Below are 27426 nucleotides of genomic sequence, written 5' to 3' on the forward strand. Positions count from 1 at the left end.
CAACAGATGAATAAAGAAGATGTGGCATATACATATACAATGGAATATTATTCAGCCACTAAAAAAAAGAAAATTCTGCCAATTGTCACAACATGGGGTGGACCCTGATGACATTACGCTAAGTGAAATAGGTCCTACAGAGAAAGATAAAAAAAAAAAAAAAGATTAAAAAAAAGATAGAAAAAAAAAGATATCACTTATACGTGGAATCTACAAAATAGAACTCCCAGATACACAGAACAGACTGGTGCTTTTCAGAAAAGAAGATTAATAAATTTAATTATAATAAATTAAATACTTCTGTAGAGAACAAACACTCCAAGTGAGATTGAAAGATTAATGGCCAGTAGGAAAAAGGACTTTTGCGAAAAGGTCTACTATCCTTAATATACAAAAACCCCTTAAAAACTAATAAGAAGGTTCACCCCAACAGAAAAATGAGCAAAATACAAAACATCAGCACACACCAGAAACATTTTGGTTGTTCAAAAATACTAGTGGGAGGGGCACCTGGGTGGCTCAGTCAGTTAAGTGTCCAACTTTGGCTCAAGTCATGATATTGCAGTTCATGAGTTCAAGCCCCACACTGGGCTCTCCACTGCCAGCAAGGAGCCTGCTTCGGATCCTCTGTCTCCCTCTCCCTCTGCCCCTCCTTGTTTGTCCTTTCTCTCTCTTTCAAAAATAAGTGAATGTTAAAAAAAAAAAAAAAAATACTAGTGGGAGACAAAGGTCAAAAGAGTTCGAGAACTGACATTAAACTTGAGAGATTAAAATACAAAACAGAGTTTTCACTTGTGGAATAATAAAATGTTTTTCGTATGGTGCCAAGTATTTCAAACTTTACCTCATTACTCTAATACTGGTGTTATATACAGAACATGACTCTACTCTTAATTACAGGTCTTTCCCCAATAAACAACAAAAAAGACATCCTCCACTCAGCTCTGCCTAGGGGGCCCCAGCACAGAGATACCTATCCCTTGTAGAAATCTGGCTGCCCCGAGTGTCCTCAAGTGGGGAAGGATCAATCCCCTGAGGACAAGGCAAGGCCAGGTAACCTGGCAGGGGGGCAGGGGACAGCTACATTTCACACAGTCCTCCCCTCTTTGGTCTCTCCTTCACATCCTGCTCTTGGTACTCTGGAGGCCTGGGACTCTATTGCCAGACCCAAGAAAGCCTAGGCTCTACAGCACAGATCAGCTGTCTCCCCGCTGCTATGTCATACTGCAGCTTTCTTGGATCCCAAAATCTGTTACGACTTGCCCTTTTGCTAGAAATAGCTTCCAAAGTGCTGTCTCTCTTCTCTTTTCTCCTTTAATCTGTGTCTTTTAAGACTGTGTTTAAAAAAAAAAAACCACAAACCCATTTCTGTCACTTTAGAGGGAGCTGAGGAGGAAGTGGAGATAAATGTTTATGGCTTTTATCCATCACCTTCACCAGAAGCCTCAATAGCTTCGGAGATCAAAATGTTCTACTTATTAAAAGTTCATTTCTAACTTTAAAAAACATAAATACCGGGCGCCTGGGTGGCGCAGTCGGTTGAGCGTCCGACTTCAGCCAGGTCACGATCTCACGGTCCGTGAGTTCGAGCCCCGCGTCAGGCTCTGGGCTGACGGCTCAGAGCCTGGAGCCTGCTTCCGATTCTGTGTCTCCCTCTCTCTCTGCCCCTCCCCCGTTCATGCTCTGTCTCTCTCTGTCCCAAAAATGAATAAACATTTAAAAAAAAAAAAAAAAAAAAACACATAAATACCTAGTACAATCTGACACAAAGTACTCTCCTACAACAGACAAACACTGTGTGGAATAAAAGCTTAATTCAATAGGAAATTATGTACTCTCCCTTAAAATGGCCATTCCCAATAGTTCCCAGTTCCTGACTGTCTACAGACTGGGTTAAATTTAAAAATTTTACAAGTTTAACAAACCAAAGTCAACATATACTAAACACTGAGCTCCAAGGTTCAATGTGAGGGGGCCTAGTGGACTACAGTAGGATCGCACAGGAAACGATGGCTCTCTGTGCCAACCTGTGAAAGGACCATAACTATAGAAAGGACACTGAATGTACGGGACCAACTGGCGGCTGGTGCAAACACAAAGGCGGGCTCAGGCCTCACGACGGGCTTAGGAGCTCCAACGCCATTTCTTCACAAAAGTCAACATCCTACATAGCTGTGCCTTGTAATATTAGGCCTAGAAATTCTGGGGGAATGAGAGATTAGAAAAAATAATCCACATTTCCACATCCATTTAACATTATTAACTGTTCATAAAAGCTGTGTTTTCTTCCCTTTGATTTTGTTTTCAAACACTGGCAAAAGTTTTCAACCTTCCAGGAAGAGATCCTGTTTTGTTCTAATGACATTTTTCAAGAACATGGCAATCTTTTTATAAGCATTATATAAGAAAATATATTTCATTTAAATAAAAATTCCACAAACAACTCACAAGTGCAGGTAGTGTGGTACAGGAGCATGTCTTTAGCTAACACCACAAGGGTCTCTGGACCAATGTGTGGAGTTTGATGGTAATTCTTGCTACAAGAAAAAATAGTAAAAATAATAAAAATAAGAAATAAAAATTTCATTACCATTTTGGGATTATCCACAGACGATTTCAGGAGTTCCAATACTGCAAGATCTAGATTTTTCAACAATTCAGTGTTGACTGTCTCTGAGAACAAGCTATAAAAATACTCTCCGTGACAGAAGCTGGCCATGTTTCTCTGGGACGCTCCTGAGGGTGGCAGAAACAACACTGCTGTATCCAGGAGAAGATTCACAAGGTGCTCGCACTGTGAAGAAGCAAGGAAAGGTACGATGATAAGAGTATGTATCTTACCTGCTATAGAAAGACTCCTGGGAAGCTGCTAACTTTGAGAGTGGAAAATCACACAGTAAGGTCTAAAGAGAACCTCGTATTTGAAGGTCTAGGTTCAAGTCTGAATTATATGCATTTCAATGACCCTGTACTTTCTAGGTTTCATTTTGGGAAAGAAATCTTCCCTGACTCATGTTTCCCCCAAATTCCCAGAGAATCTTGTTGTTTCTTTGAGGAGACAGGATAGTAAGAGTACTTTTAGACGATTTAAATACGTAACTTGTTGACATTAAGTGAACAAAGGGGCAAAGAAGAGCTTTCTGCTACAGGAGAAGGGAGGACAGATTGGAAGGAATGAACACATAGGACTGGTGAACAGATCTCAGCTACAGCAGAGACTGTTTGAGGCCAGCCCTATATGGTTCAAAAAGCCATGAAGGTATCTTTCTGTGGTGCCTCTGGAATTATCCTCCAGGGGTGCTCCCAAATCAGCCATCTGAGATCGCTAAGGACAGGGGAAGAGGAAGCCACTGTGTTAACAGTCCAGCTTTACAGACACAAAATGTTCTCTGCCCTCTAAAGTCTTTTTGGAAACAAAGTGGGATAGACAAAACCCCAGTTTAAGAAGAATCTTATCCTATTTCTTTTATCTAAAAAACCTTTTAGAAAGTAAGTCAGATCATGTAAATCTATTAAAGTACTTATGGAGCTAAGAACTAAATTCCAACTAAATTCCTGTTTTTAGAAACATGTTACGAATGAGCTATATATTTCCATCAGCAGGATAGCACAGCGTGCAGCTACTGTTCCTACCTGTACTCCAAAAGCAAAGGCCAACTCCAGAAGTCCGCTGGCTAGTCGCTTACAACTGGGGTCTAGTGAAGGAAGGCACTGTTGTTCGTCCCCAGGTGCAATGCTTTTATAAACCAGGGAAAGAAGTTTTGTGCCAACAGAATACTGATCTGCAGACTAAAATAAAGTCAATACTAAAACATCCAGCAGTAAGATATTTTATAAAAACACACAATTTCATACCTTTCATTAATTAAAAATATCCATGGTCATTAACAGTGACAACTACCTTCTAATTGTCAGGAAAATTTTCACTCAACTTTGCTTTGCATGTTATATTTTTTCATTTATATTGCCTAGACACAGGGCACAATAGCAGTCTCCAAAGTTCTTCAGAAGGCTGTGGGAAATATACATGTCCTTATTTTCATTTTACACTTATAAATTTGTATATCTGTACTCTAAGTCAGCACGTCTGGAACAAGTCATTATGTAATTCCCATTTCAGCATATCCCATGCATACAGGATGTGTGAAACACACATATATACAAGGAAATGGACTGCTTATGTTAATCAACTAAGAGAAATGTAAAAACACATTGGCTCTATTTACCTGAAATGGTAAGACAACATGCAAAAAACCAGCTCTGTGAAGTTGTTTACAAGCCGACACAACAGAAGCCACCTTGGCCCTATCCACAGAAGCATCAGGGCCATATAGGTCAACGGCACAAAGCTCCTCAATGCTGCCATGTGAGAAAAACAAAAAGAAACTAGATGAGTGCTAGCTCACCAAATTAGCAGGATACACCAAAAAACCGTGTGTGTTCTGTTATAAATGTGTTAACTGCCTGACACTCAAATTCATTACGTGACCTGGGAAAGCAAACACAGGTTAACACTGAACAAGGGGCCCAGGCACTAATCCAGCCATGGAAATCAACATGGGGCTGAGCCACACCTGAGACTTGCTTACCATAAGGTGCAGGGGAGGCATTTGTTAAATAGATGATTTTCAAACAACTAATGAGATTCTCTGCGTCAAACACCCCACTGATGAGATCCTTTACTTTAGGAAATGGGACTACAGCAGCCACACGTGTGGCTGCCAGAATACGCTGCAACCTTCAAGTGCACAACACTGATCCCAAGCACGATCTGAATGCCCACCTCTGTGCTGTTAGTTCTTCCTTGAGGTGCATCTCCAGGATGTCTTTGTACGGGGACTTCTTTAGTGCTTTCATCAGGTCCACACAAACATCAGGAAGACGATTCATAACTAGGACATCACCGATATTGAAACCTATGCTTGAGGGCTCACATAGGGTTTTCACCAAGAGTTTCATAAGGTTTGTGTTATTACATAAATCCTTCTCAAGGAGCTGCAAAAGATGATTTGAATAAAAACACATCCGAGTCAGCATTTAGATTTTCAGTAGTGTAAGGTCCATGAAGCTGGGGATTTTTGCCTGGCTGAAGCAGGGGCTGGCAAACTTTCTCTGTAAAGGGTCAGACAATAAATGTTTTAGGATTTGTGGACCCAGTGGTCTCCACCGCAACTACTTAATGAACTGCCATTATAATATGAAAGCAGCCATGGACAATACATGGACAAATGGACTCGGATGTGTTCCAATAAAACCTTCCTTACAAAAGCAGGCAGCAAGTGGGAAGTGGGCTGTGGACCATAGTTCTATGGCTCCCGGTTTAGGGCAATGCTGTACCTGCAGACAGCCTTGCATACAGTAGGCACTCAGTATGTATTAACTGGATGGACTGACTGGACTTTGTTTATATAATAAGCTTCACAGATACATTTACAAATATTTGCTAATGTACATTTCCTAAGGCAAATGTTTGATCGATCATAGCATAAAATGCAATATCCAATAGAACATTTAGAGAAACTATTTTGTACTTTATTCACACAGTAAGATAAAAACGCTGCATTTTATTACTTTCGAGAACACATAACTCCTACAGCAATGGGAACTTCTAAGGAAGCCAAAACCACTCTTAATAGGTACCGGAAAGTATTCTTCCAGTGCCAGGTGCTGACCTCAAACTAAAAGAGCAGCAGCCAGTGACCCTACCTTCCAGCCTTCTGGGGAGATGCTGAGCAGTGTTGTGGTGAATTCCATAATCCGGACCACAATTGTGCATTTGCTGTAATTGTATCTTTCTCCCTCTTGGGGGCTGGGTCTGTGACCTACTGCCCCAGTGCCAAAGCACTTTTCTGCTGCCATAATATCATGCATAGCAATGCTTTCTAAAAAGAAAGTCACAGCTTTCCAAAGCGAAGACTGTGTTTCAGTACCTAGAAATAAAAATTACACTCAAATATTAACATATGCTTCCTTCCAAATCCACTAAAATTAATGTAAAATTCCTTCTTTAAGTATAGGCACAATACACATTTAGTCAAAATTCAAACGTACAAAGCTTTTAGAAGATTATGACAATTTCTATCAAATGTTTAAAAAGCTCATATGCTTTGATCCAGCATCAAAATTTTATCCTAATGAAATAATGGCAGAATTATAAAGATGTGCTTGTAAGGATTTTCATTTTAGCAGCTTTTAATAATGAGACAACAGAAACAACCTAAATATCTTTCAAAGGGGCAAGAGAGACAAATCATGGCAGTGGTCTTTTTATGGAAACAACTGCATGAACTCCCAAATGGACTTTTTCATAAAAGTCGCCGTTCTGAAAACACAAAGGTGCTGGCTCTCCTCTCCCATCTCCACTCCTTTCATGATCACCCCGGTCTTGCTTACAGGAAGGAAGATAAAACACCCTTCTCCTCTCCTCAGTCCCACTGTAGTTTTTATACCAGGTGTAAAGACCTCCCAAACAGAGGGACAATTTTAAAAAGTGGTGTACATGTTGAAAGAGAGAGCAAAGACAAGGACGAGTAAGAAATCCTTTTATAAGTCTAAGGGTTTCCAATTCTTTGTTTTCATAAAATTTTAGTTCATGAAATTGCCAACTTGACAGATCATTAAAAATAATTCTGGGGGCGCCTGGGTGGCTCAGTCGGTTGAGCGGCCGACTTCGGCTCAGGTCATGATCTCACGGTCCGTGAGTTCGAGCCCCGTGTCGGGCTCTGTGCTGACAGCTCAGAGCCTGGAGCCTGCTTCAGATTCTGTGTCTCCCTCTCTCTGACCCTCCCCCATTCATGCTCTCTCTCTGTCTCAAAAATAAACGTTAAAAAAAATTAAAAAAAAAAATAATAATTCTGATGACAGGTCACTATCTATTCAAAAGAACTAAGAGAAAATATATTAAGAATTTCATTCTCAAACACCAAATATCCTTAAATTCAATGAACAATGTGCTGTATGACACATTCTAATTAACAGGTATGTTAAATGTGAAAAAAAAATGAACATTTTAGCATTATTCAAATATGGCACTCACTTAGGTAAGTTTTTCTTAGTAAAACCTATACAAAACAAAAACAAAATTCTAACCATATAATTTTACTTCTTATATATAATAATTATTTATCAAAATATTATATTTATATTGTTATGGTGGTAATACACAAAATGTGCCCTAATAACAAAGGCCACGATAACCCAACACAGAAGAAACTTGTAACAGGTAGACCGTTTTGTTGCAAAGATGTAGAGTTATAAGTAAATAAAAACATAAGCATAATAACATGATACTTAGGATAAAAAATGTGAAGGGTATGGAACAGTAATAATAATTCAGGAGCTTTGCAAAATTGCCATAAAAAACTATTTTAAAGCAATTAAATAAAAATAAAGATGTTAAACAAAAAATCTCTACAGTAGTTAGCCTCCACTGAATACATTTTTTAAGTAATGTTAACAATTTTATGTAAAATGCCCACATTTACGACACACACCAGAAATTAATTTTTTCAATTACTTAAAGCAAAGAGGATTTTTTTTTGGTCAAGTTTGAAAGAAGGTGTGTTGTTTTTAATGTCTCCCACTCCTCACAAGGTAAATAAATAAAACAGTTTGAAGACTGCTTAATTGTGACACATTTGCATTATTTAGTATTACACGGTCATTTAAATTAGTTCAAGGTATATACACTGCCATAAAAAGACATCCAGTATGTTAACTTTCTGTTTAAAAGTTAAGTTTCAGGGCACCTGGGTGGCTCAGTCGGTTGAGCGTCCAACTTCAGCTCAGGTCATAATCTCACAGCAAGTGAGTTCGAGCCCTGCATCGGGCTCAAACCTGGGGCCTGCTTCAGATTCTGGGTCTCCCTGTCTCTCTCCCCCTAACCCACTCACATTCTGTCTCTGTCTCTCTCAAAAATAAATAAACATTAAAAAAAACTTTTTTTAAAGTTAAGTTTCATTTTAAAAATCAAATTATAGCAAAGCATGCATATGACCCATTATGTTAAAAAATAAAAAAAATTTTTAAATATATATATTATACGCATAGAAAAAGTTTTAAAAAGTAGACACTAAACTGTCTTAGTGTCTGTCACTAGGGAATGCAATTAGGTTTTACATATTTCCTATACTTTTTTTTGTTTTCTTAAATTTTCAAAATGATATACGAGATCTCTTAAAACAACAAATTTAGGGGGCGCCTGGGTGGCTCAGTCGGTTGAGCGTCCGACTTCGGCTCAGGTCATGATCTCGCGGTCCGTGAGTTCGAGCCCCCGTCGGGCTTTGGGCTGATGGCTCAGAGCCTGGAGCCTGCTTCCAATTCTGTGTCTCCCTCTCTCTCTGACCCTCCCCCGTTCATGCTCTGTCTCTGTCTCAAAAGTAAAATAAACGTTAAAAAAAAAAAATTAAAAAAAAACAACAACAAATTTAAGGTACTATTTGCAACTGAATAGCTACTATTGCTATTTTTAAAGTTTAAGAACTTTTCTGACCTATCCCTCTGAGAATCCCATACTAGAATCATGCAGAATCCCATCCTAGAGAGTCAGATCTTCTCAAAATGGTATAAAATCTGTTTTCCGGAACCCCAGTGTGTGTGCGTGCACACACATTACACACACCCCACCATGTTTGGTTCCAACTTTCTCAAGCTAAAAGAAAGACAACAAGACAACCTGGTTCTTTTTCCCAAATCCCCAAGACACCTCACCTCTGACAGAATTAAAGAGAGACTGGTAGTTCCTTTAGCCAACCAGCACCACTACCAGAATGGATGCTCTGTCTACACTGAAAATCATTGAAATAACATATCATGTTCTGAGTGGCAAGCTGGATATTTAGCCCACGAGAGAGGATTTCGGTGGACACCCCGAACAGCCTGCTCAGAGAACCTCGAAGCCTAGAGCGTACTTGTCAGCTACAGTTGGCTCCAGATGCTGTATTCTCAGAGATGCACCTCCCAGGAACCACCCCCTGCTTTCCCAGGTCCCGTTTAGATCACGTAAAGGACGGAGGCTGCCATCTCCTTCTTCCCGGCACGGGCCAAGGAGCACACCAAACACTCCACCCTGCATACTATCCTTTGCAAACAACACTGTTATCATCATACTACAGTAAAAACACTAAGGAATAGGAAAATGCAAGAAAAATGAAGACATGCTACTCAGAAACATACGATCACAGAGCCTCATGTTAGGAGGAACTCTTTTATCAACATTTTTTTAATTTTTTTTTTAATGTTTTTATTTATTTTTGAGACAGACTGAGACAGAGCATGAGCAGGGAAGGGGTAGAGGGAGGGAGAGACACAGAATCTGAAGCAGGCTCCAGGCTCTGAGCTGTCAGCACAGAGCCTGATGTGGGGCTCGAACTCACAGACAGTGAGATCATGACCGGAGCTGAAGTCAGACGCTTAACCGACTGAACCACCCAGGCGCCCCGATAAACGCTTTTTTTTTAATATTTTATTTTTAAGTAATCTCTACACCCAAAAGGGGCTCGAACCTACAACCCCGGGACGAAGAGTCACATGCTCTGTTGACTGAGCCAGCCAGGTGCCCAGGAAGAACTCCTGTAATGTGCTAAAGCAAATGACAGCCTCAAAAGGCCACTTGGTAAAAGGGCCATCAAGAACCTGTTCAGGACACAAAAGAAGTACAGATGCCAGACAGGTGTCCACGGCCTCAGTCGTGTGCACCAGACTCTCGCCCTCACGTGAGCTTAAAGGATAACGCAGCGACTGAATAAACGCTCCTCTTATCGCCCTTGTTAACTACGATGCTGACAGGGGCATCTGTCTAGTCAAAGACCTCGCTGCACTTTTGCCCGGAAGGGCTCCAGGCAGAACTGGACCGCAGCAACGTGCGTAGGTGTTACCCACCCAGGACCTCAGGTGCCGCGAGGGTTTTCTTCTCAGTGAAGGTGTTGTAGCACTCCAGCGCCGCCAGAAGCATGTCCATCCACTGCAGGGCAGCTCGCAGGCTGAACGGCCCTTGCAGATGGAAGAGGGTGGGCTGAGCAAGGATGCCTGACGGCCGACCACAGCCTCCTCCACCCCCCTCAAACATGTTTATGAGAAAGGAAGGATCTTTGCTCTTGAGAATCTCTTTCAGCCACAAAGAAGGTGATTTGTTGCCTTAAGAAAGAAACAAGATTAAAACACACATACAAATGACTTTCACATGATTAAAATTAATCACTGTAATAAATAACAATAATAATAATAATAAACAATAACAAAGCTAGAATTAAGTAGGATATGTTAACAAAAAGAACCAGAGCAGAACCAGGCTGGCAATATCAGAGTATTTCAAATATAGTTTCCATAAAAGTCCCATATGAAGCATCTACCAGAGCAGTAACATTTCAGAATGATAAGGGATAATCTTTTTTTTTTTAACCATAGTAATCATAACTTGGTTCACTGTAATTACTGCCAAGGTCTTTCCACCAAAGCCATTCTCTTCAGTTACTTTAAACATTATAAAAATGGCTGGATACCATTTGCACAGCTATAAATGTCCTATCCTTTCCCTTGCCTTTTTTCTTGAAAACTATTGTCCCTTTTCTCAGGAGTAATTTAAAGAATAAACACAAAAAGAGCACTGCCACTCTCAAGTTCCTATCCTACTTCCTGGCTGTGTGGACCTTGCCTCTCTGTGTCTCGGTTTTCTCATCTTAACAATATTTACCTTTGAGGTTCCTTCAAAGATTAATGAAGTAGTTAATATTTGAAAAAGTGCTTATAATATCACACAGTAAGGGCAGTTTTTGCTAAATAAAAGACTCAAATTATTTGTTTTAAAAGACATCTTTTCTTTCAGGTATCAATCATTTTCTAAACTGAAAATGAAAAAACATTACATTTTATTTTGCATGCTCTGAAATCAGGGACTCTCAAAAGGTCAAATCATCCTGATTCTAATGAAGTTAAAGAAGAATGCAAAAGAATAAAGTATTTCTGATGTAGTGAGAAACAGTTTCCCTATTGTGTTAAAAAAATACCTATTAGCTATATAAGCAAAGATTCAATATCATGTTTTCAGGGTTTGTTTCAGACAGAAACATCAAACTTTCCATTATTTTCACTAAAAACTGACAAAGAAAATAAAACTAATAATGGGTAAAAATAATATTTAAGTTCTCTCTCACACGCTAGCTAAGAGTCATAGAAGAGAAAGTACAGGAAGGACAGAGAAAGACAGGCATAGAGAAAGGAGAGGACAAGGGAACACAGAGAACGGATGGGCCTGGGAAAGCATATTCCGACAGCTGGGAATTGTCCCAGATCCCTGCCTCCTCAGTCTCCTCCTCAAAACTATAGCTGCTGTGACCCTGGCTTTCCATCCAACATGAACATCAGAAGTCAGAAGCCCCTGACACATGTCATTACCTAGCACACCTGGTGACAGTGTACTCCTGTAGGGCACTAAAGAGTGGCTCAGCTGACTCTTGATTTTGTCTCAGATCATGCATGATCTGACGGTCATGGGATTGAGCCCCGCATCGGGCTCCACACTGAGTGTGAAGCCTGCTTGAGATTCTCTCTCTCCCTCTGCTCCGCCCCCACTGCATCGCTCTCTCAGTCAATCAACCAACCAACCAATCAATCAATAAAGAGACACTTAACACTGTCCCTTAAAAATCACTGGAGGCGGCTTTACTGACAACAGCCAAGATATGGAAGCAGCCCAAGTGTCCACTGGTTGATGAATGCATAAGGAAGCGATGTGGTATCAATATTATTCAGTCACAAAAAAGAATGAAATCTTGCCATTTACAATGACATGGACGCAGCTAGAGACTATTATGCCAAGTGAAGTAAGTCAGAGAAAGATAAATACCATATGATCTCCCTCAAGTGTCGAATTTAAGAAACAAAACAAATAAACACAGGGGAGAAAAAAAGAGAAGCAAACCAAGAAACAGACTCTTAACTACAGAGAACAAACTGACGGTTACCAGACAGAAGTGGGGAGGGAGAATCACTTAAACAGGTGGCGGGTAAGGAGTATACTTGGCTTGCTGAGCACCAGGTAATATATGGAAGTGTTGAATCCCTATATTATACACCTGAAACTAATACAACACTGTATGTTAACTGGAATTTTAAAAAACCTTCACAAAAACCCAAAATACCAGTAGGAGTTAAATATAGCAGAGAGAGGGGTGGAAGCACAACTGGAGGGCACAGAGGAGATAAGCCAAGGAATGCTCATCCCTTTTATGCAAAGTATATGTCGGCAATAGGCCAAGGTTCACCAACTACTTGGCATGCTTTGTGTAACGGAAACAATTCTGAGAGGCAGAGGTCCACTTACTTCATTGAAAATATGTGAGGTCCCTATTGTAGGCAGTTAAGAACAACAGAAATGTATGGGATCAGTCAAGCTGATGTCACTGGAAATTGTGTGGGCTACAGGAGAGCCAGAGACCCAACCTGAAGGAAGGACGGGTCTGCCAACTGGTTCCACTGACATAATATCTGGGCCGAAGTTTCCTTTAAAAATAAGGAAAACATGCCCCACCGCTCCACCTCGTCCAATCTTCATGGACTTTACAGGACTGTTGTGACAATGACAACGTAAGAAAACTCACTTTGCAGGGGCACCTGGGTGGCCAACTCTTGGTTTCGGTTCAGGTCAAGATCTTGCAGTTTGTGAGTTCAAGCCCCACATCTGGATCTGCACTGATAGCATGGAGCCTGCTTGGGATTCTCTCTCTCCCTCTCTCTCTGCCCCTCCTCTAGTCATGCTCTCTCTCTCTCAAAATAAACTTAAAAAAAAAAAAAAGAAACTAACTTTGTTAACTAGAGGCAATAAGCAAATATATACTACATATTTGTATACCAAATAGTATATGTAGTACAAATAGAGTTGTAATATATGCTCTATAAATCTATAGCATATAACAACATAATATATTCCATAGTATAAAAAATGTATAATCTTCTAAGTTTTAGAACTATACCAAGTAATTTTCACCTCTTCTTCCATGAGGAAAAAGCCCCAAAGTAGTACTCTACCCCATTTTCTAAAAAGACCGGCTCTTTCTCATGATTTGTAGTGCACTGTCACTGTTCTCATCCAGACACACACACCACAGCACATCTTGGTTCTGCACTCGTGCACAGTGCACTCTACAGGGGGAAGCCAGGGCCTGGGCCTGTCCTGAGGCACAGCCTCCCTACACCCATGCTCCCAAAGCTCGGTTCGGACTTACTGGAGAAAACAGAACAATACATTTATTCCTAAGAAATTTAGTAATTATTTCAAGACTATAAGTACAATTCAATGACTTAGGGTAATAGTTATTTAATAAGCACAAGCTCATTGCTTTCCTTTAATCTCACAGTAATCTGAGATCATTCAAATTTAGGAGTCTAACAATTTCTTATTAATCACATGGTGAAATAAAAACATTGCAGTATTTCATTAACTATAAATAAAATTTCTAAATCTTAACTGAATATCATGTTGACAACCGCAATGGTTATCCAACTCTTCTTCATTTCTTTTAAATGAGATAGAAAAGCAAAAATGTAGTAGAATAAAAAAGATACTGGGATATTCTAAATTTATTTCCTTTGTATCACTTGACATCAAATTAGCATTTTTTTCTTTCTTTCTGTAAATCTTTGTGAAACGTACAGCCCATAGTTTACCCTTTACCATGCAAACGATCCATAATGGTTATTGAACATACTTATCTTTTTATTAGGAACATTTGTTACATTCATCTGAATAATAGAAAGCTTACATTTTAAATAAGTACGCATCTCTAAACTGGTGGTAAAAGCAAAACCCATAATTTATAAGACTTAAAGATCACAATACCTGGCAGTAAAGGAACGAATTTATAAAACAGTTCTATGGATTTGTGTCGACATTCCGTCTGGGGCCTCCCACAGTGGGCTAACAGCCAGTGGACCACATCTAGTAAACACAATGATGCCGCGGGTGGAAATCCTCTATGTGGAGACGACACACTATATTTAATGCACGCCCCAACATTTAGTATTTAGCTAACCCAAGAATCTAGAAATCATAAACTCAATTTTGCCATACTAATACATGTAGAAACCTCATCAAAAGGCTTTCAATTTATTTTTAATGTATTATCATTAGCATACAATCAAAATGGCACAGGTTAAATAGGTCCTAAATGCTGCTTACCTTCAATTTTTTTTGAGGAAAAAATTTAAAAAACATTTCTTAAAACAACAGCACCAATATTTTCATGTTTCCTTTTCAATGTACCTTAAAACAAAAGGGGATCTGAGATCTAAAGTAGTGCCTCTCAAATTGTGGCCCCTGACCTGGCTGCATCAATATCATCTGTAAACTTGGCAGAAATGCAAATTACTGGCCCTGTTCCGGACCTGCTGGAAGATTCTGGGGCCAGGGCCCAGCAACTTGTGTTTTAACAAAACATTCAAGTAATGCTGATCACTGCTTCAGATTGAGAACCAATGATCTAGAGAGGTCAAAAGTTAACAACAGGATCTGAAAGAATCAATTTTAAAACAACAGAGGAAATACTAATATCCAATTTACATGTGCCAATACTTCGTCACAGTGGTAGCAGCCAGTGGACACCCCGGACACCCCGCACAGATCCACAGATCTAGAGGGGCTGATGCATGGCACATCCCATCCTGATGGGAGACCTTGCTAGAATGGAAAGAGAGAAGACTGGCTACCACTGGTTAATAAGCCAGTCTTAGCTTTAGGTAGCTTCATTTCATAATTCTAAATTTCCATGACTGTTAAAATGCTACCATTTCAATATTTCAGTTCTTATACTTCAAATTTACTCTACAATAGTTCATGAATTTTCTAGTCAAGTAATTCCACATCAAATCTGTACTCAAAATAAATGTTTCAGTTACAAATTTATACCTTAAACCAAGCATTTCCAAACACAAAGTTTTTAGTGTCCTAGAAATTGACTCCGCCTATTTCCACACATTCCTTGGTTAAATTCTCTATGCTTCCACACATTCCTTCCAGATTTTCTTTCGTTAACTGAAAATTAGTTTTATGCTGGAAAAAAATTTAAAAAGGAAGCAATATCACCTACCGTGGCCTACGTCTTTTTTTAACTTTGTTTAAAGATACATGCTTCTTTTCAATGATACGCCTCAGGTGATCAATGGCATCACAACACTGTTGAATTGTACCTGTTCTCGAGTATAAAAATACATTTCCAAAGGAGTTATATAGCTGGTTATTGTTAATAAATTGGTATTATACATTTATCGACCTAATTTTTTAACTAAAAAGGTAATTTTACAATAGAGTCAATATCGTTTCATCCCTCAGAAAACAAAATTTAAATAAACGATTTACACTGTCCCAAAACAAAACCGAAACCCACATTTAAGACTGCAGGAGAGTATAGCGCACATGCACAAACACACTCACACACAGCAACACTGTACCTACTAAGAAACTGTTCCAGCAGCCCTCAGCCAATCAAAGCACAGACTCACATAATGGATCTGAGGTGGAGGACTGTACAGGCATTACAAAACCCGCATGCCAGGCCAGATCCTGTGCACCTCAACTTAAGGCTATTATTTAGGGGTTATAAATTCCTTGACCTTGCCTTCTTTGTATGTAGGTTAAACCATATTATAGCTTAGGGGCACCTGGGTGTCTCAGTTGGTTAGGCATCCGGCTTCGGCTCAGGTCATGATCTCACGTGGGTTCGAGCCCCGTGTCGGGCTCTGTGCTGACAGCTCAGAGCCTGGAGACTGCTTTGGATTCTGTGTCTTCCTCTCTCTCTCTGACCCTCCCCCACTCACACTCTCTCCCTCAAAAGTAAACATTAAAAAAAATTTTTTTTTAAATAAAAAAAAAAAACCCACTTGTATTATAGCTTAATAATACAGCCGCTGAAGGAGAATCAAAGCAAATGAGTAAAACCATTCACAAACATCTTGGGTTATTTAGGAAAGGAGCCTTACCCAACCTGAGTTCTATTACTAAGAAAAAGTTTTCTTTCTATGCTTTGAAAACATGGCAGTGATTTTTAAGAGTCAAGTTTCATTTGTTGACAAAATACACCTATATAAGATGTCAAGATAAACAGAGCAATTTTAAGCTCTTTGATCGCAAGGGCCAAATTTTAAGCAATTTTACCCATAGCAGGCTATCAACATGAAGGATAATAGAGCTCAACCTGTCTTTCAAAAAAACAGAAAACAACAGAAAATAAAATCTGAGTAAGTCAAAGAGAAGTTCTGTCACACACAGCTATGTAAGCTACAGCAGTCACTTACGTTCTCTGGTAAGATGTCTAAGAAGCCTTCCAGCCCAGAAATTCCACAATACTCATACTGACTACAGGACAGAATATAATTGTAAAAACGACCATCTATTACTCTCATAGTAAGTCTATTTCTGACTATTTTACATTATTTCTTAATTATGGTAGAAATAGCTTTATCACATTCTTGTAATGAGATCTATATTGCCCTTTTCAGTGGCTATTACAACCAGCTTTCTTTACATGGTGCAATCGTATATTCTCACATTTTGTGTCATCATAGTAACTGGTTGGCTTCGTTGGAGCTGCACAATAAAACTGTCCCACCTGCCCTGGGTGGGATCTCTGACCAGCCAGGGGTCAAGCTCAGTGGCCACCAAGGGCACAAGGTCTTAGAGGCGGTGAGCATTGAAGACTTACACAAACTGCATTAGAGGTACTGGAGGGGCACATCCCCCCCTTCACACTTATCATCCTAAAGGAGGAGACGGGAGAAAAAAAAGCATCATCTTATGAAGAACTACCTGAGGCTTAACTCCTGAACGGAAAAGCTCTTGAAAACTTGTCAGGCTAACAAGTGGCACGCAAACAAAAAGCTCAGGTAAGACCTACCTAAGGATTTCTCATCTGTGTGTGCTAAGGCCAGACTTTCCAGATATATAACCAATGCTTCGAACACAAACTGTTCTACTAGAGATTCTTCTTCCCTGTAAAATAAAGAGTAGTGAACTTCAATATTCTAGGAAAAACAATAAAGCAGAAGTGACAAAGGAAAAAAGTGTTATCAAAAAAATACACAAATTAAATTTGTCTTTAAAAAATGGCTCAAATGTTTTAAAACCTGTGACAACAAATGCTTTTCAAAGAAGAAAACTTCCTCAAGAGCAGATCAAAAACTACATAAACCAAAAGACGTGGTACCGGCTTTTTCTCTGCATACAAGTACCCTTCCATCTGTGGAACTGCTCAGAGCACATAACCTTGGAACCACTGTTCTGACCACACTTCCACACACCTCATCAAAATTAATAGAAAAGAAGATCTCATACCATATCCACATTCTTTCCAAATCAAAGAATTTCAAAAGCTCTCATCCAATCCAAAAGTAAGTTAACATCAACAGTAAACACTAAGCCTTTTAGAACCACGTCAGGCAAATGGAAATAATTAATTCAGTCAACAGTGTCTGTGGACCATCTTCTTATAAAGGGTAAACTCATGGGCGGGTGAAAGGCAGAGGCCAGATCTCTCCCTGGAAATTTTGTCCCTTAATAACACAGGACAGTAAATGATTCAGTATAAAGTGACAGGGCTAGGCACTAAATCTTAGAGGAGTTCAGAGAAAAGTATGAATTACAAGTTCTACTTGTGTGATGAAGTGCTGGGTCACTGTACCGCCCACTGGGAAGAAGTGCGTTCCTGGAGCAAACGAACTGGAGCGAGGTGCTAGAAGATGGAACCCTTACAGTAAGAATTACTAACTGGTGTTTGGTTTGGCAGGAGTACTGAACTTTCTTTCTTCCTTCCTTCCTTCCTTCCTTCCTTCCTTCCTTCCTCTTTCTTTCTTTCTTTCTTTCTTTCAAGTTTGAATCCTAGGAGGGGCAGGGCCCGTCAGAACTCTACAAGCTCCACATCTCCCCCAGTGTCGCACACCCAGACCTGACACTGAAAATAAAGGACAGTACCAATAAATGTATGCTATGGGCAAAGACGTGGAAGCAAGATGGAAAACACAGGAAACAGCAAGCAAATGAGCAGTACTGTAAATAAAGAGGTTCATTTGGAACAGCAGTTTGGGGATGACACTGAAAAAGTTGGGGAGGTCTTGGAAGGCCGGGCTGAGTTCAATAGCTTTTATCTTAGGTATCAACACGAGGTAAAAGTAGGTAAGTAGAGAAATGGCATGACAAAATGATAACTCAGAACTGTGCTTCCAAAGAAAGGTGTGCAAAACGGTTTACCAGCATGCAGAAAGGAGACAAAACTTGTTTTTATATTACTCAACATGCAAGGTCTCAAAAAATTTGTCTCTCATGTACCTCTCTCAAAAAGCCTCTTGGAATGTGATCCAACAAATGAGAATATCCAAAAAAGAAGACAACAGAGGAAAATAAAACAAAAGGTCAAACACAGGAAAGAAGTAAAGGGGATATTCAAGAGGAGACACAAGTTGATTCAGACATGAGACCCAAGAAAGAGACTGGTTAACGGCCATCTCCACCAAAACACCATTATTATGGGTTTTTCTTTTTTTTTTTAATTTTTTTTTACGTTTATTTATTATTGAGAGACAGAGAGACACAGAGCATGAGCAGGAAAGGGGCAGAGAGAGGGGGAGACACAGAATCTGAAGCAGGCTCCAGGCTCTGAGCTGTCACCACAGAGCCCGGTGCGGGGCTCAAACTCACAAACCGCGAGATCATGACCTGAGCTGAAGTCGGACGCTTAACTGACTGAGCCACCCAGGCGCCCCTATGGGTTTTTCGACCTGGAAGGAATATGGCCCAAATTCCACTCTTAACCTGGCCTGCCATGATCAGGTGAAGTTCTTCTGTCCAATTTCAGCCTGGATCAGCTGACAGTGCTCATTTATCCCACAAGAGAATTTTGCTTTGACATGCTCCTGACATATGGGGGATGGACTCCTGGGAAGTGAGACGCTGCAGTTCAAGGGCAGTCCACACCCTCAGACGATATTTCTCCCTGATGTCAGCTAGCGGTCTACTTCACACCATTCTGGAGAGCTGTGCTTTCTAAAACTGACATGAACCTTGTCACTCTGTTTCCTTGGAATGGGCTCCTGTAATCTCTCATGGAGCTACAGCCAACTAGTCTCCACGGAGCGGATTATCCCAGGATACTTCACCTAACAATGAAAACACTGACCTTCACAGCTTTTCAAAATGCAAGAGTATATCGGTTAGGGCACACACACACAAAATGAAACAAAAAAGAAAGGGGAATAAGTAATACAAAGGAAGAATGATTAGTTCAGTGCAGAGGAGGGTATAAAATTCTGAAAATACTCTATTTCTTAACCTAGGTAGGAGTATACAAGAACTTGCTTTATTATTATTCAACAAACTTTACACAGTTTTTTTAAGTAAGGCATAACTGACATACAACATTATAATACTTCTAGGAGCACAACATAATGACTCCAGATTTGTGTATATTACAATATGATCACCACAGTAAGTCTAGTTAACATCCATCAACATACAAAGTCTTTTTCCTTGTGACGTGCACATTTAAAATCTACTCTCCTAGCAACTTTGAAATATGCAATACAGTATTATTAACTATGGTCACCATACTCTACAGTATGGCACCTCAGAGGTATTATGAGTTTGATTCCAGGCAACCAAAAGAAAGCAATGATCTCAATAAAGGGAGTAAAGTGAATTTTTTGGTTCACCAGGGCATATGAAGTTATGTTCATACTGTACTATATATTAAGAGCACAACAGTGTTGTGTCTAAAAAAATTGTACATAATTAAAAATACCTTATTGCTTAAAAATGCTAACCATCTTCTGAGTTTTCAGCAAGTCATAATTACTTTGCTGGTAGAGGGTCTTGTCTCAGTGTTGACTGCTACAGTCAGGGTCATGGTCATGGCTGCTCATGGCTGGGTGACTATGACAATTTCTTCACATAAGACAACAATGAAGTTTGCTGCATCGATTAACTCTTCATTTCAGACACAATTTCTCTGTAGCATGTGATGCTATTTGGTAGCATTTTACCCATAGTTGGACCTCTTTCAAAACTGGAACCAATCCTCTCAAAGCCTGTTATTTTATCAACTAAGTATATGTAGTATTCTAAATCCTTTGTTGTCATTTCAACAATCTTCACAGTATCTTCACCAGGAAGAGACTCCATCTCAAGAAACCACTTTCTTTGCTCATCCCTAAGATGCAACTCCTCATCCATTCAAGTTTGATCATGAGATTGCAACAATTCAGTCACATCTTCTGGCTCCACTTCTAATTCTAGTTCTTTTGCTATTCCTATCACATCCAGTTACTTCTTCCAGTGAAGTCCTGAACCCCTCAAACTCATCCATGAGGGCTGGAACCAACTTCTTCCAAACTCCTATGAGTGTTGATGTTTTCACCTCTTCCCAAGAATTGCGAATGTTCTTAATAAAGAAATGCGAATTCACTAATACAGTGAATTCTTTCTAGGCTTTCAATTTACTTTGCCCAGATTCATCAGACAAATCACTCTCTATGGCATCTATAGCCTTATGAAATATATTTCTTAAATAAAAAGTCAGGACACCTGGCTGGCTCAATGGAGCATGTGACTCTTGATCTCAGGGTTGTGAGTTCAAGCCCCACACTGGGCATAAAGCTTATTAAAAAAAAAAAAAAAAAAAAAAGACTTGAAAGTCAAAATTACTCTTTGATCCATGAACTGCAGAATGGATTTTGTGTGGCTGTCATGAAAACATATAATCTTATGGTGCCTCTCCATCAGAGCTCTTGGGTGACCAGGTGCATGGTCACTGAGCAGTAATATTTTGAAAGGAATCTGTTTCTGAGCAGTAGGTCTCAACAGTGGACTTGAAACATTCAGTAGCCAGATTGTGAACAGATGTGCTGGCATCCAGGTTTTGCTGTTCCATTTAGAGAGCACAGATAAGAGTAGATTTAGCCTAATTCTGCAAGGCCCTATGATTTTTGGAATGGTAAATCAGCACTGGCTCTAACTTAGTCACCAGCTAGGTTAGCCCCTAACAGGAGAGTCAGCCTGTTGTTTGAAGCCAGGCATTGACTCCTCTCTAGCTACAGAAGTCCTAGATGGCACCTTCTTCCAATAGAAGGCTGTTTCATCTTCATTGAAAATCTGTTGTTTAGCGTGGGCATCTTCATTATCTTAGCCAGATCTTCTGGATAACTTATCAGCACTTGCTGCTTCATCTGGCACTTTAATGTTATGAAGATGGCTTCTTTCCTTAAACCTCACAAACGCTCTGCTAGCTTCAGACTTTTCTTCTGTAGCTTCCTCACCTCTCTTAGCCTTCGCAGAACTGAAGAGAGTCACGGCCTTGCTCTGGATTAGGCTTTGGCTTAAGGGAGTTTTGTGGCTGGTTTGATCTTCTATCCAGACCACTAAACCTTCTCCATATCAGCAATAACCCGGGTTCACTTTCTTATCATCCAAGTGTTCACAGAAGTGGCAGCTTTAATTTCCTTCAAGAACATTTCCTTGGCATTCACTACTTGTCTAACAGGTGTAAGAGGCCTAGCTGTCAGCCTATCTTGACTTTTGATAGGCCTTCCTCACTAGGCTTAATGATTTCTAACTTTTGAGTTAAATCAAGGGACATGCAACTCTTCCTTTCACTTGAACACTTAGAGGCCATTATAGAGTTATTAAGTGGCCTAATTTCAATATTGTTGTGTCACAGGGAATACAGAGGCCCAAGGAGGGGGAGAGAAATGGGGGGACAGCCAGTCGGTGAAGCTGTCAGAACACAGACAACTTTATCAATTAAGTTGTCTTATATGGCAGTTCATGCCACCTCAAAACAATTACAATAGTTACATCAAAGATCATCAATCAGAGATCACCATGCCAAATACAGGAAAAATGAAAAAGTTTGAATAACATGAGAATTTCTAAAACATGACTTAGAGACACAAAATAAATAAATGTTGTTGGAAAAATAGAGCCAATAGTTAAACTCAATTTCTAAAAAATGCAGTATCTGTAAAGAGCAATAAAACAAAGCACAATAAAATGAGGTATGCCTCTATAACTGAAGTTTGTACCTTTTGACCTCTATCATCCATTTTGCCTACCCCTCTTCCTGGCCTGTGCAACCACCAACTGCATGAGCTTGTCCTTTTTTTTTTTTTTAGATTTTACAAATAAGATCATATGGTATTTGTCTTTCTCTGTCTGACTTATTTCACTTAACATAATGCCCTCAAGGTCCATCCATGTTTTCGCAGATGGCAAGAATTCATTCTTCTTTATCGTTGAATAATACTCCATCATATCCATTTACCACATTTTCTTTATCCATTCATCCATGTTGGACACTTAGGCGGTTTTCATATCTTGGCTAATTTAATTTTTTTTTTTTTTCAACGTTTTTTATTTATTTTTGGGACAGAGAGAGACAGAGCATGAACGGGGGAGGGGCAGAGAGAGAGGGAGACACAGAATCTGAAACAGGCTCCAGGCTCCGAGCCATCAGCCCAGAGCCTGACGCGGGGCTCGAACTCACAGACCGCGAGATCGTGACCTGGCTGAAGTCGGACGCTTAACCGACTGCGCCACCCAGGCGCCCCATATCTTGGCTAATTTAAATAATGCTGCAATAATCATAGGAGTGCATATATCTTTTTGAATTTGTGTTTCATTTCCTTTGCATAAATACCCAAAAGTGGAATTGTTGGATCATATGGTACTTCTATTCTTATTGAGGAACCTCCATACTGTTTCCCATAGTCGTTATGCTAATTTACATTCCTACCAGCAGTGCACAAGAGTTCCCCTTTTTCTACATCCTTGCTAACACTTGTTACTTGTCTTTTTTATAGTAGCCATTTTAACAGGTGTAAAGTGATATCTCATTGTGGTTTTAATTTGCGTTCTCTGATGATTAGTGATACGGAGCACATTTTGTTGCCTTTTAATTTTATTGATGGTTTCCTGTCAAGAGCTTACTTGATGTAGTCCCTCCCACATGTTTATTTTTGCACTTGTTGCATTTGCTTTTGAAGTCAGAGCCAAAACTGGCGTCAAACAGCTTACCCACCTATGTTTTCTTCCAGGAATTTTATGGTTTCAGGTCTTACATTCAAGTCTTTAATCCATTTTGAGTTAATTTTTGTGTATGGTGTAAGATAACAGTCTAGTTTCATTCTTTTGCATGCAGTTGTCCTGTTTCCCCAACACCAACATATACTGAAGAGACTCTCCTTTTCCCACTGTTTATTCATGGCTCCTGTGTCAAAATTAATTGACCATGATTACCTGTGTTTATTTCTAGGCTCTCTATTCTGTTGCATTGATCTTCCTGTTTTATGCCAATACCACACTGCTTTGATTACTACAGCTTTTGTAGTATAGTCTGAAACCAGGCAGCATGATGCCTCCAGCTTTGTTTTTTCTCAAGAGTGCTTTGGCTCCTCAATGTATTTTGTGGTTCCACACAAATTTTAGGATCATTTGTTTGGTTTCTGTGAAAAATGCCATTAGAATTTTGATAGGGATTGCACTAAATATTGACTGCTTTGGGGAGTATGAACATTTTAACAATATAAATCCTTCCAATCCATGAACATGCTATATCTTTCCGTTTATTTGTGTGTTCTTCAGTTGCTGTCACCAACGTCTTATGGTTTTCTGTGGTCTTACATTTCCTTGGTTAAATTTATGCCTAGGTATTTTATTCTTTTTGATGCAATTATAAACGGGATTGTTTTCTTAATTTCACTTCCTGGTAAGTGGTTACCGAAGTACAGAAATGCAACAGATTTTTGTATATCAATTTTGTATCCTGCAACTTTACTGAATTCATTTATTAGCTCTAATAGTTTTTTGGTGGTCTTTAGGGTTTTCTATATAGAGTATCATGTCGTCTGAAAATAGTGATAGATTCACACTTATTTTTCAACGCTCCTCTGTACCTATAGACTTCACAGTTTAAAATGATAAAAATAACCTAGTGGGTTCAAACTCTAGTCAATTTTCATATAAGTGTGCATGTGCACATAAACACAGAGATTCCTATTCATCCATCTATATCCATCATGTCTCTACCTCTATCATCTATCTTATTTTTACAATTGCTTCCCTCATATCTTAACTGCCATTTCCTGAGAGAAGCAATCTGGACCAAACAAAGCTAGGTTCTTCATTATAAGATTATGTAGTAATCATCTACCACTACTTAAAAGAACTGACTTCAGCAACAAGTTTATAATTATGTGATTAATTATTATCTACCTCTTTTTTCAAATGCAACCCTCATGAATGGCTATATCTTTATATCACTAGCATAGCATATCACTAGCTAAGTCTTTACATCACTAGCATACAATATTCTTAGTAAGTAACAATAGATGAATGAATAAACGCTACTACAACCTTAGGTCAGGGATGAATGATCTTTTTCTTGGACTTCTTGAAACATCCCTTCTCTGGTGTCCTGGCCCCGTTTTATGTCACTTAGATCCACTCTCCATATAGCTATGGGCAGGTGAATTTTAGAAGGAAATTTAACCATGCAGCTCTCTGCTCCAAGGACTTGTTGCCACTAGAAGTGACCTATGTTTTTTAACTCTACAAACCAAGGCTCCTGGCCAATCTCACTATACTCCCTTCCAAACTTCAAACTCCACAGTTGAGAAATATAAAATGTCTTTATCTCCTTATATACCACCCTATTTCTTCTCTCTACCCCATCCCTTTGATATGAAATGCTCTGGCTGATTCCCATTTATCCTTTAAGTTTCATCTAAGTATAAATGCTATAGGAAGACTTCTTTAAGCTACTCAAGTTGGATTACATACTCCTCTTCTGTGCTCCAAAAGACTCTGGATTGTCTTCTGTTGCATTTGCAAGACTGCTGTTTGTATGTATTTCTGTATGTACGTATTGCTGTATGTATGTATTTGTATGTATTTCTCAGTACATTTGTATGTATTTCTGAGTTTCCTGAATGCAAACTGCATTTCAATTCATTTTTTAATCCCCAGAAAACAGCACAGCATCTGACACATAATTAACTAAATGTCTGATATATGAATACATTGATACATAAACACCAGTCACTTTACAAAATCACTACTAAAAATTTAAAGAACTTTTTTATACTCTTCCCTGTCACATGGCTTACTTACCTGAATTCTCTGTAGATATTATTAAAGGCAAGTGATGCTCCTAGCCTCTTGAAAGCATTGGGGTGAAGTGCAAAGCTGTACAGTCGCTTGAAAAGTGACTTGGTGTTTACTGGACTTTTTTCCTGCTGCTGCGGTGTTGTCTGCTTAATGGACCATTTGAGGAATTCACGAATACACCGGCCACAAAAATCTCTTAAAGTACTGTCAACAGGGTCTACAATTCCATCCTACAATAAAACGTATACGACAACTGAACACCCTGGTCTGCTCTGGGTGAAAATTCATTTAGAGCACTACTCAAGAAAAAATAAGCACTAGAAAACCAATCTGTCTAGAATCCAGACTAATAACAATGTCTTTTGGACGAAATGAAAACACTTTCCTCTAAACAAACTGATAAATCCATGAAAAAAGGAAACAATATTTTAATTATGTAGCAACAATACAGTCTCTCCTTTCCCTGAAGAAACCCAAAGGCTACATCCTAAGAGCTTTTGTTGCTGACTTTGCCTCATAACAGTATCTGTGATGCTTTACAGAGGTTAAAGAAAATAAGCTCCTTCTAGGTTTCAAGGGAATTGTAATGCTACATAAAAATCAGATGGAGATGTGGTCTGAAAATATAACTTTCTGTAAAAGCAGTCTCCATAAAAGGCATAGTCTCTAAATACCTGAAAAAAACAGCTAAGGAAATTTGAATATTTTTATTTCCCTCTAGACATAATTCCCTCTTACATATGTATAGGAAAGATCTAACTTGAAAAACTACACTGAACACTGAAATAAGGGAGTTCTTCTACCTAACACCCCCAGTTATTTGCTACATGCAAAATCTCTGATTACAGTGCTTATTAGAATTCAAGAAGCAATTAACTGTGGAAATGTGAAGAGGTGATATTTATTGCTTCTCAGAGCAGTGGTGAGTAATGCATGTGCTGATATCAGGGAATTAGCAATTCTTACCGGGAAACCTATAGACATGCTTTCACTTGAGTGCTATACCAACTTCACATTTCCTCTTTTACCTTTCCTTTTCTCACCTATCTTACTTTACATTATCATGACCTTATCTGATTTCTTTCTGAAACCCTTACTTAAGCCCCCTTGGATGATCAAGAGGGGAAGAGAAACAACTAAGAAAGAAACTTCAGAATGGAAACATTAGAATAAGTCCATCTGAATTGCAAATAAGCCACAAGTTAAATTTACCTAAACGTATTTATTCTAGGCAGGATTCTCTGGTAGACACTGTAGGGAATTAAACCACAGACATCAGGTCACTATCCTAATTTAAAATGTTCAGCAACTCCACTACCACAACACAGCATCCACGTAGGGTAACTCTAAGAGTGGGAAGAGTCCTATTGTAATTACACACACAACAGGACTGCCATCAGGACGGTACCATCAGGACTGTCCTGGGGGATCTGGAGCATGTGTTCTGCTGCTCTGCGCAGCGTGTCTTCCCAGCCCCCTCACAACATGCTCCCGTGCAAGGAACACACAACGTCTGTTTGGACAAACTTGCTATGCATTTAACTGGGGCTTCTGATTCCAGAGTCAGTATACAACGAGACCAAATCAGGGATGAAGTAACAGGTAAAAATCAAGTAAAATGACATTTAAAGGAATCAAAGTAAACTTATTTGCAAAAACTCAGAAAACTGTAATAAAATCAGTGTCAAATGACACTAAGGCTTTAAGCTGACCTCCCTGCTTCTGTCCTCCGTGAACCAGTGATCAATCCTAATGATTCTACCTCTACAATCTCAGGACAGTTGTTGGAAATGGCCACTGTTTCTAAGGTTCCTCACTTGTTGAATCTGAATGCAGGAGAAAACTGGATAAGCTCAAACAAATTGCTTTTACTCTTAATTATTGTACTATAGATTTTTTTTTAAAAAGAGGGTTCTGCAACTCTAATAAAAGTCCAAGCACATTCTTATTCACTCCTATTCTACACACACACACACACACACACACACACACACACAGCCTTAATCTAGATGAAGTTTGTCAATTTATAACTATTCTCCAAAAAAAGAGGACAGGACAAAAAAATGTGCACACTGCTTGCAAATATTTAAAAGTAATACTTCAGTAGGGGCGCCTGGGTAGCTCAGTTGGTTAAGCGTACAACTTTGGCTCGGGTCATGATCTCATGGTCCATGAGTTTGAGCCCCACGTGGGGTTATATGCTGACAGCTCCGAGCCTGGATCCCACTTTGGATTCTGTGTTTCCCTCTCTCTCTGCCCCTCCTCCTCTACTCACTCTCTCTCAAAAA

The 27426-nt window shown here is 39.3% G+C and overlaps 1 protein-coding gene across 2 annotated transcripts in view; it reads right to left on the reverse strand.

The window, feature by feature from the left end:
- Nucleotides 1–27426, reverse strand: part of PRKDC (protein kinase, DNA-activated, catalytic subunit) — a 214317-nt gene that overhangs the window by 130386 nt on the left and 56505 nt on the right. For both annotated transcript variants that reach the window (XM_078441702.2, XM_078441703.2), the window contains 10 exons: nucleotides 25142–25368; nucleotides 16884–16978; nucleotides 15081–15180; nucleotides 13835–13968; nucleotides 9880–10134; nucleotides 5707–5930; nucleotides 4784–4995; nucleotides 4227–4359; nucleotides 3634–3789; nucleotides 2591–2794 (listed from right to left, as the gene is read on the reverse strand). In XM_078441702.2, the coding sequence (XP_078297828.2) occupies nucleotides 2591–2794; nucleotides 3634–3789; nucleotides 4227–4359; nucleotides 4784–4995; nucleotides 5707–5930; nucleotides 9880–10134; nucleotides 13835–13968; nucleotides 15081–15180; nucleotides 16884–16978; nucleotides 25142–25368 (1740 nt within the window). The remainder of the gene's footprint in view (nucleotides 1–2590; nucleotides 2795–3633; nucleotides 3790–4226; nucleotides 4360–4783; nucleotides 4996–5706; nucleotides 5931–9879; nucleotides 10135–13834; nucleotides 13969–15080; nucleotides 15181–16883; nucleotides 16979–25141; nucleotides 25369–27426) is intronic.

The sequence above is a fragment of the Panthera onca genome, chromosome F2, assembly GCF_046562875.1.
Source record: "Panthera onca isolate mPanOnc1 chromosome F2, mPanOnc1 haplotype 2, whole genome shotgun sequence".
NCBI lineage: Eukaryota > Metazoa > Chordata > Mammalia > Carnivora > Felidae > Panthera > Panthera onca.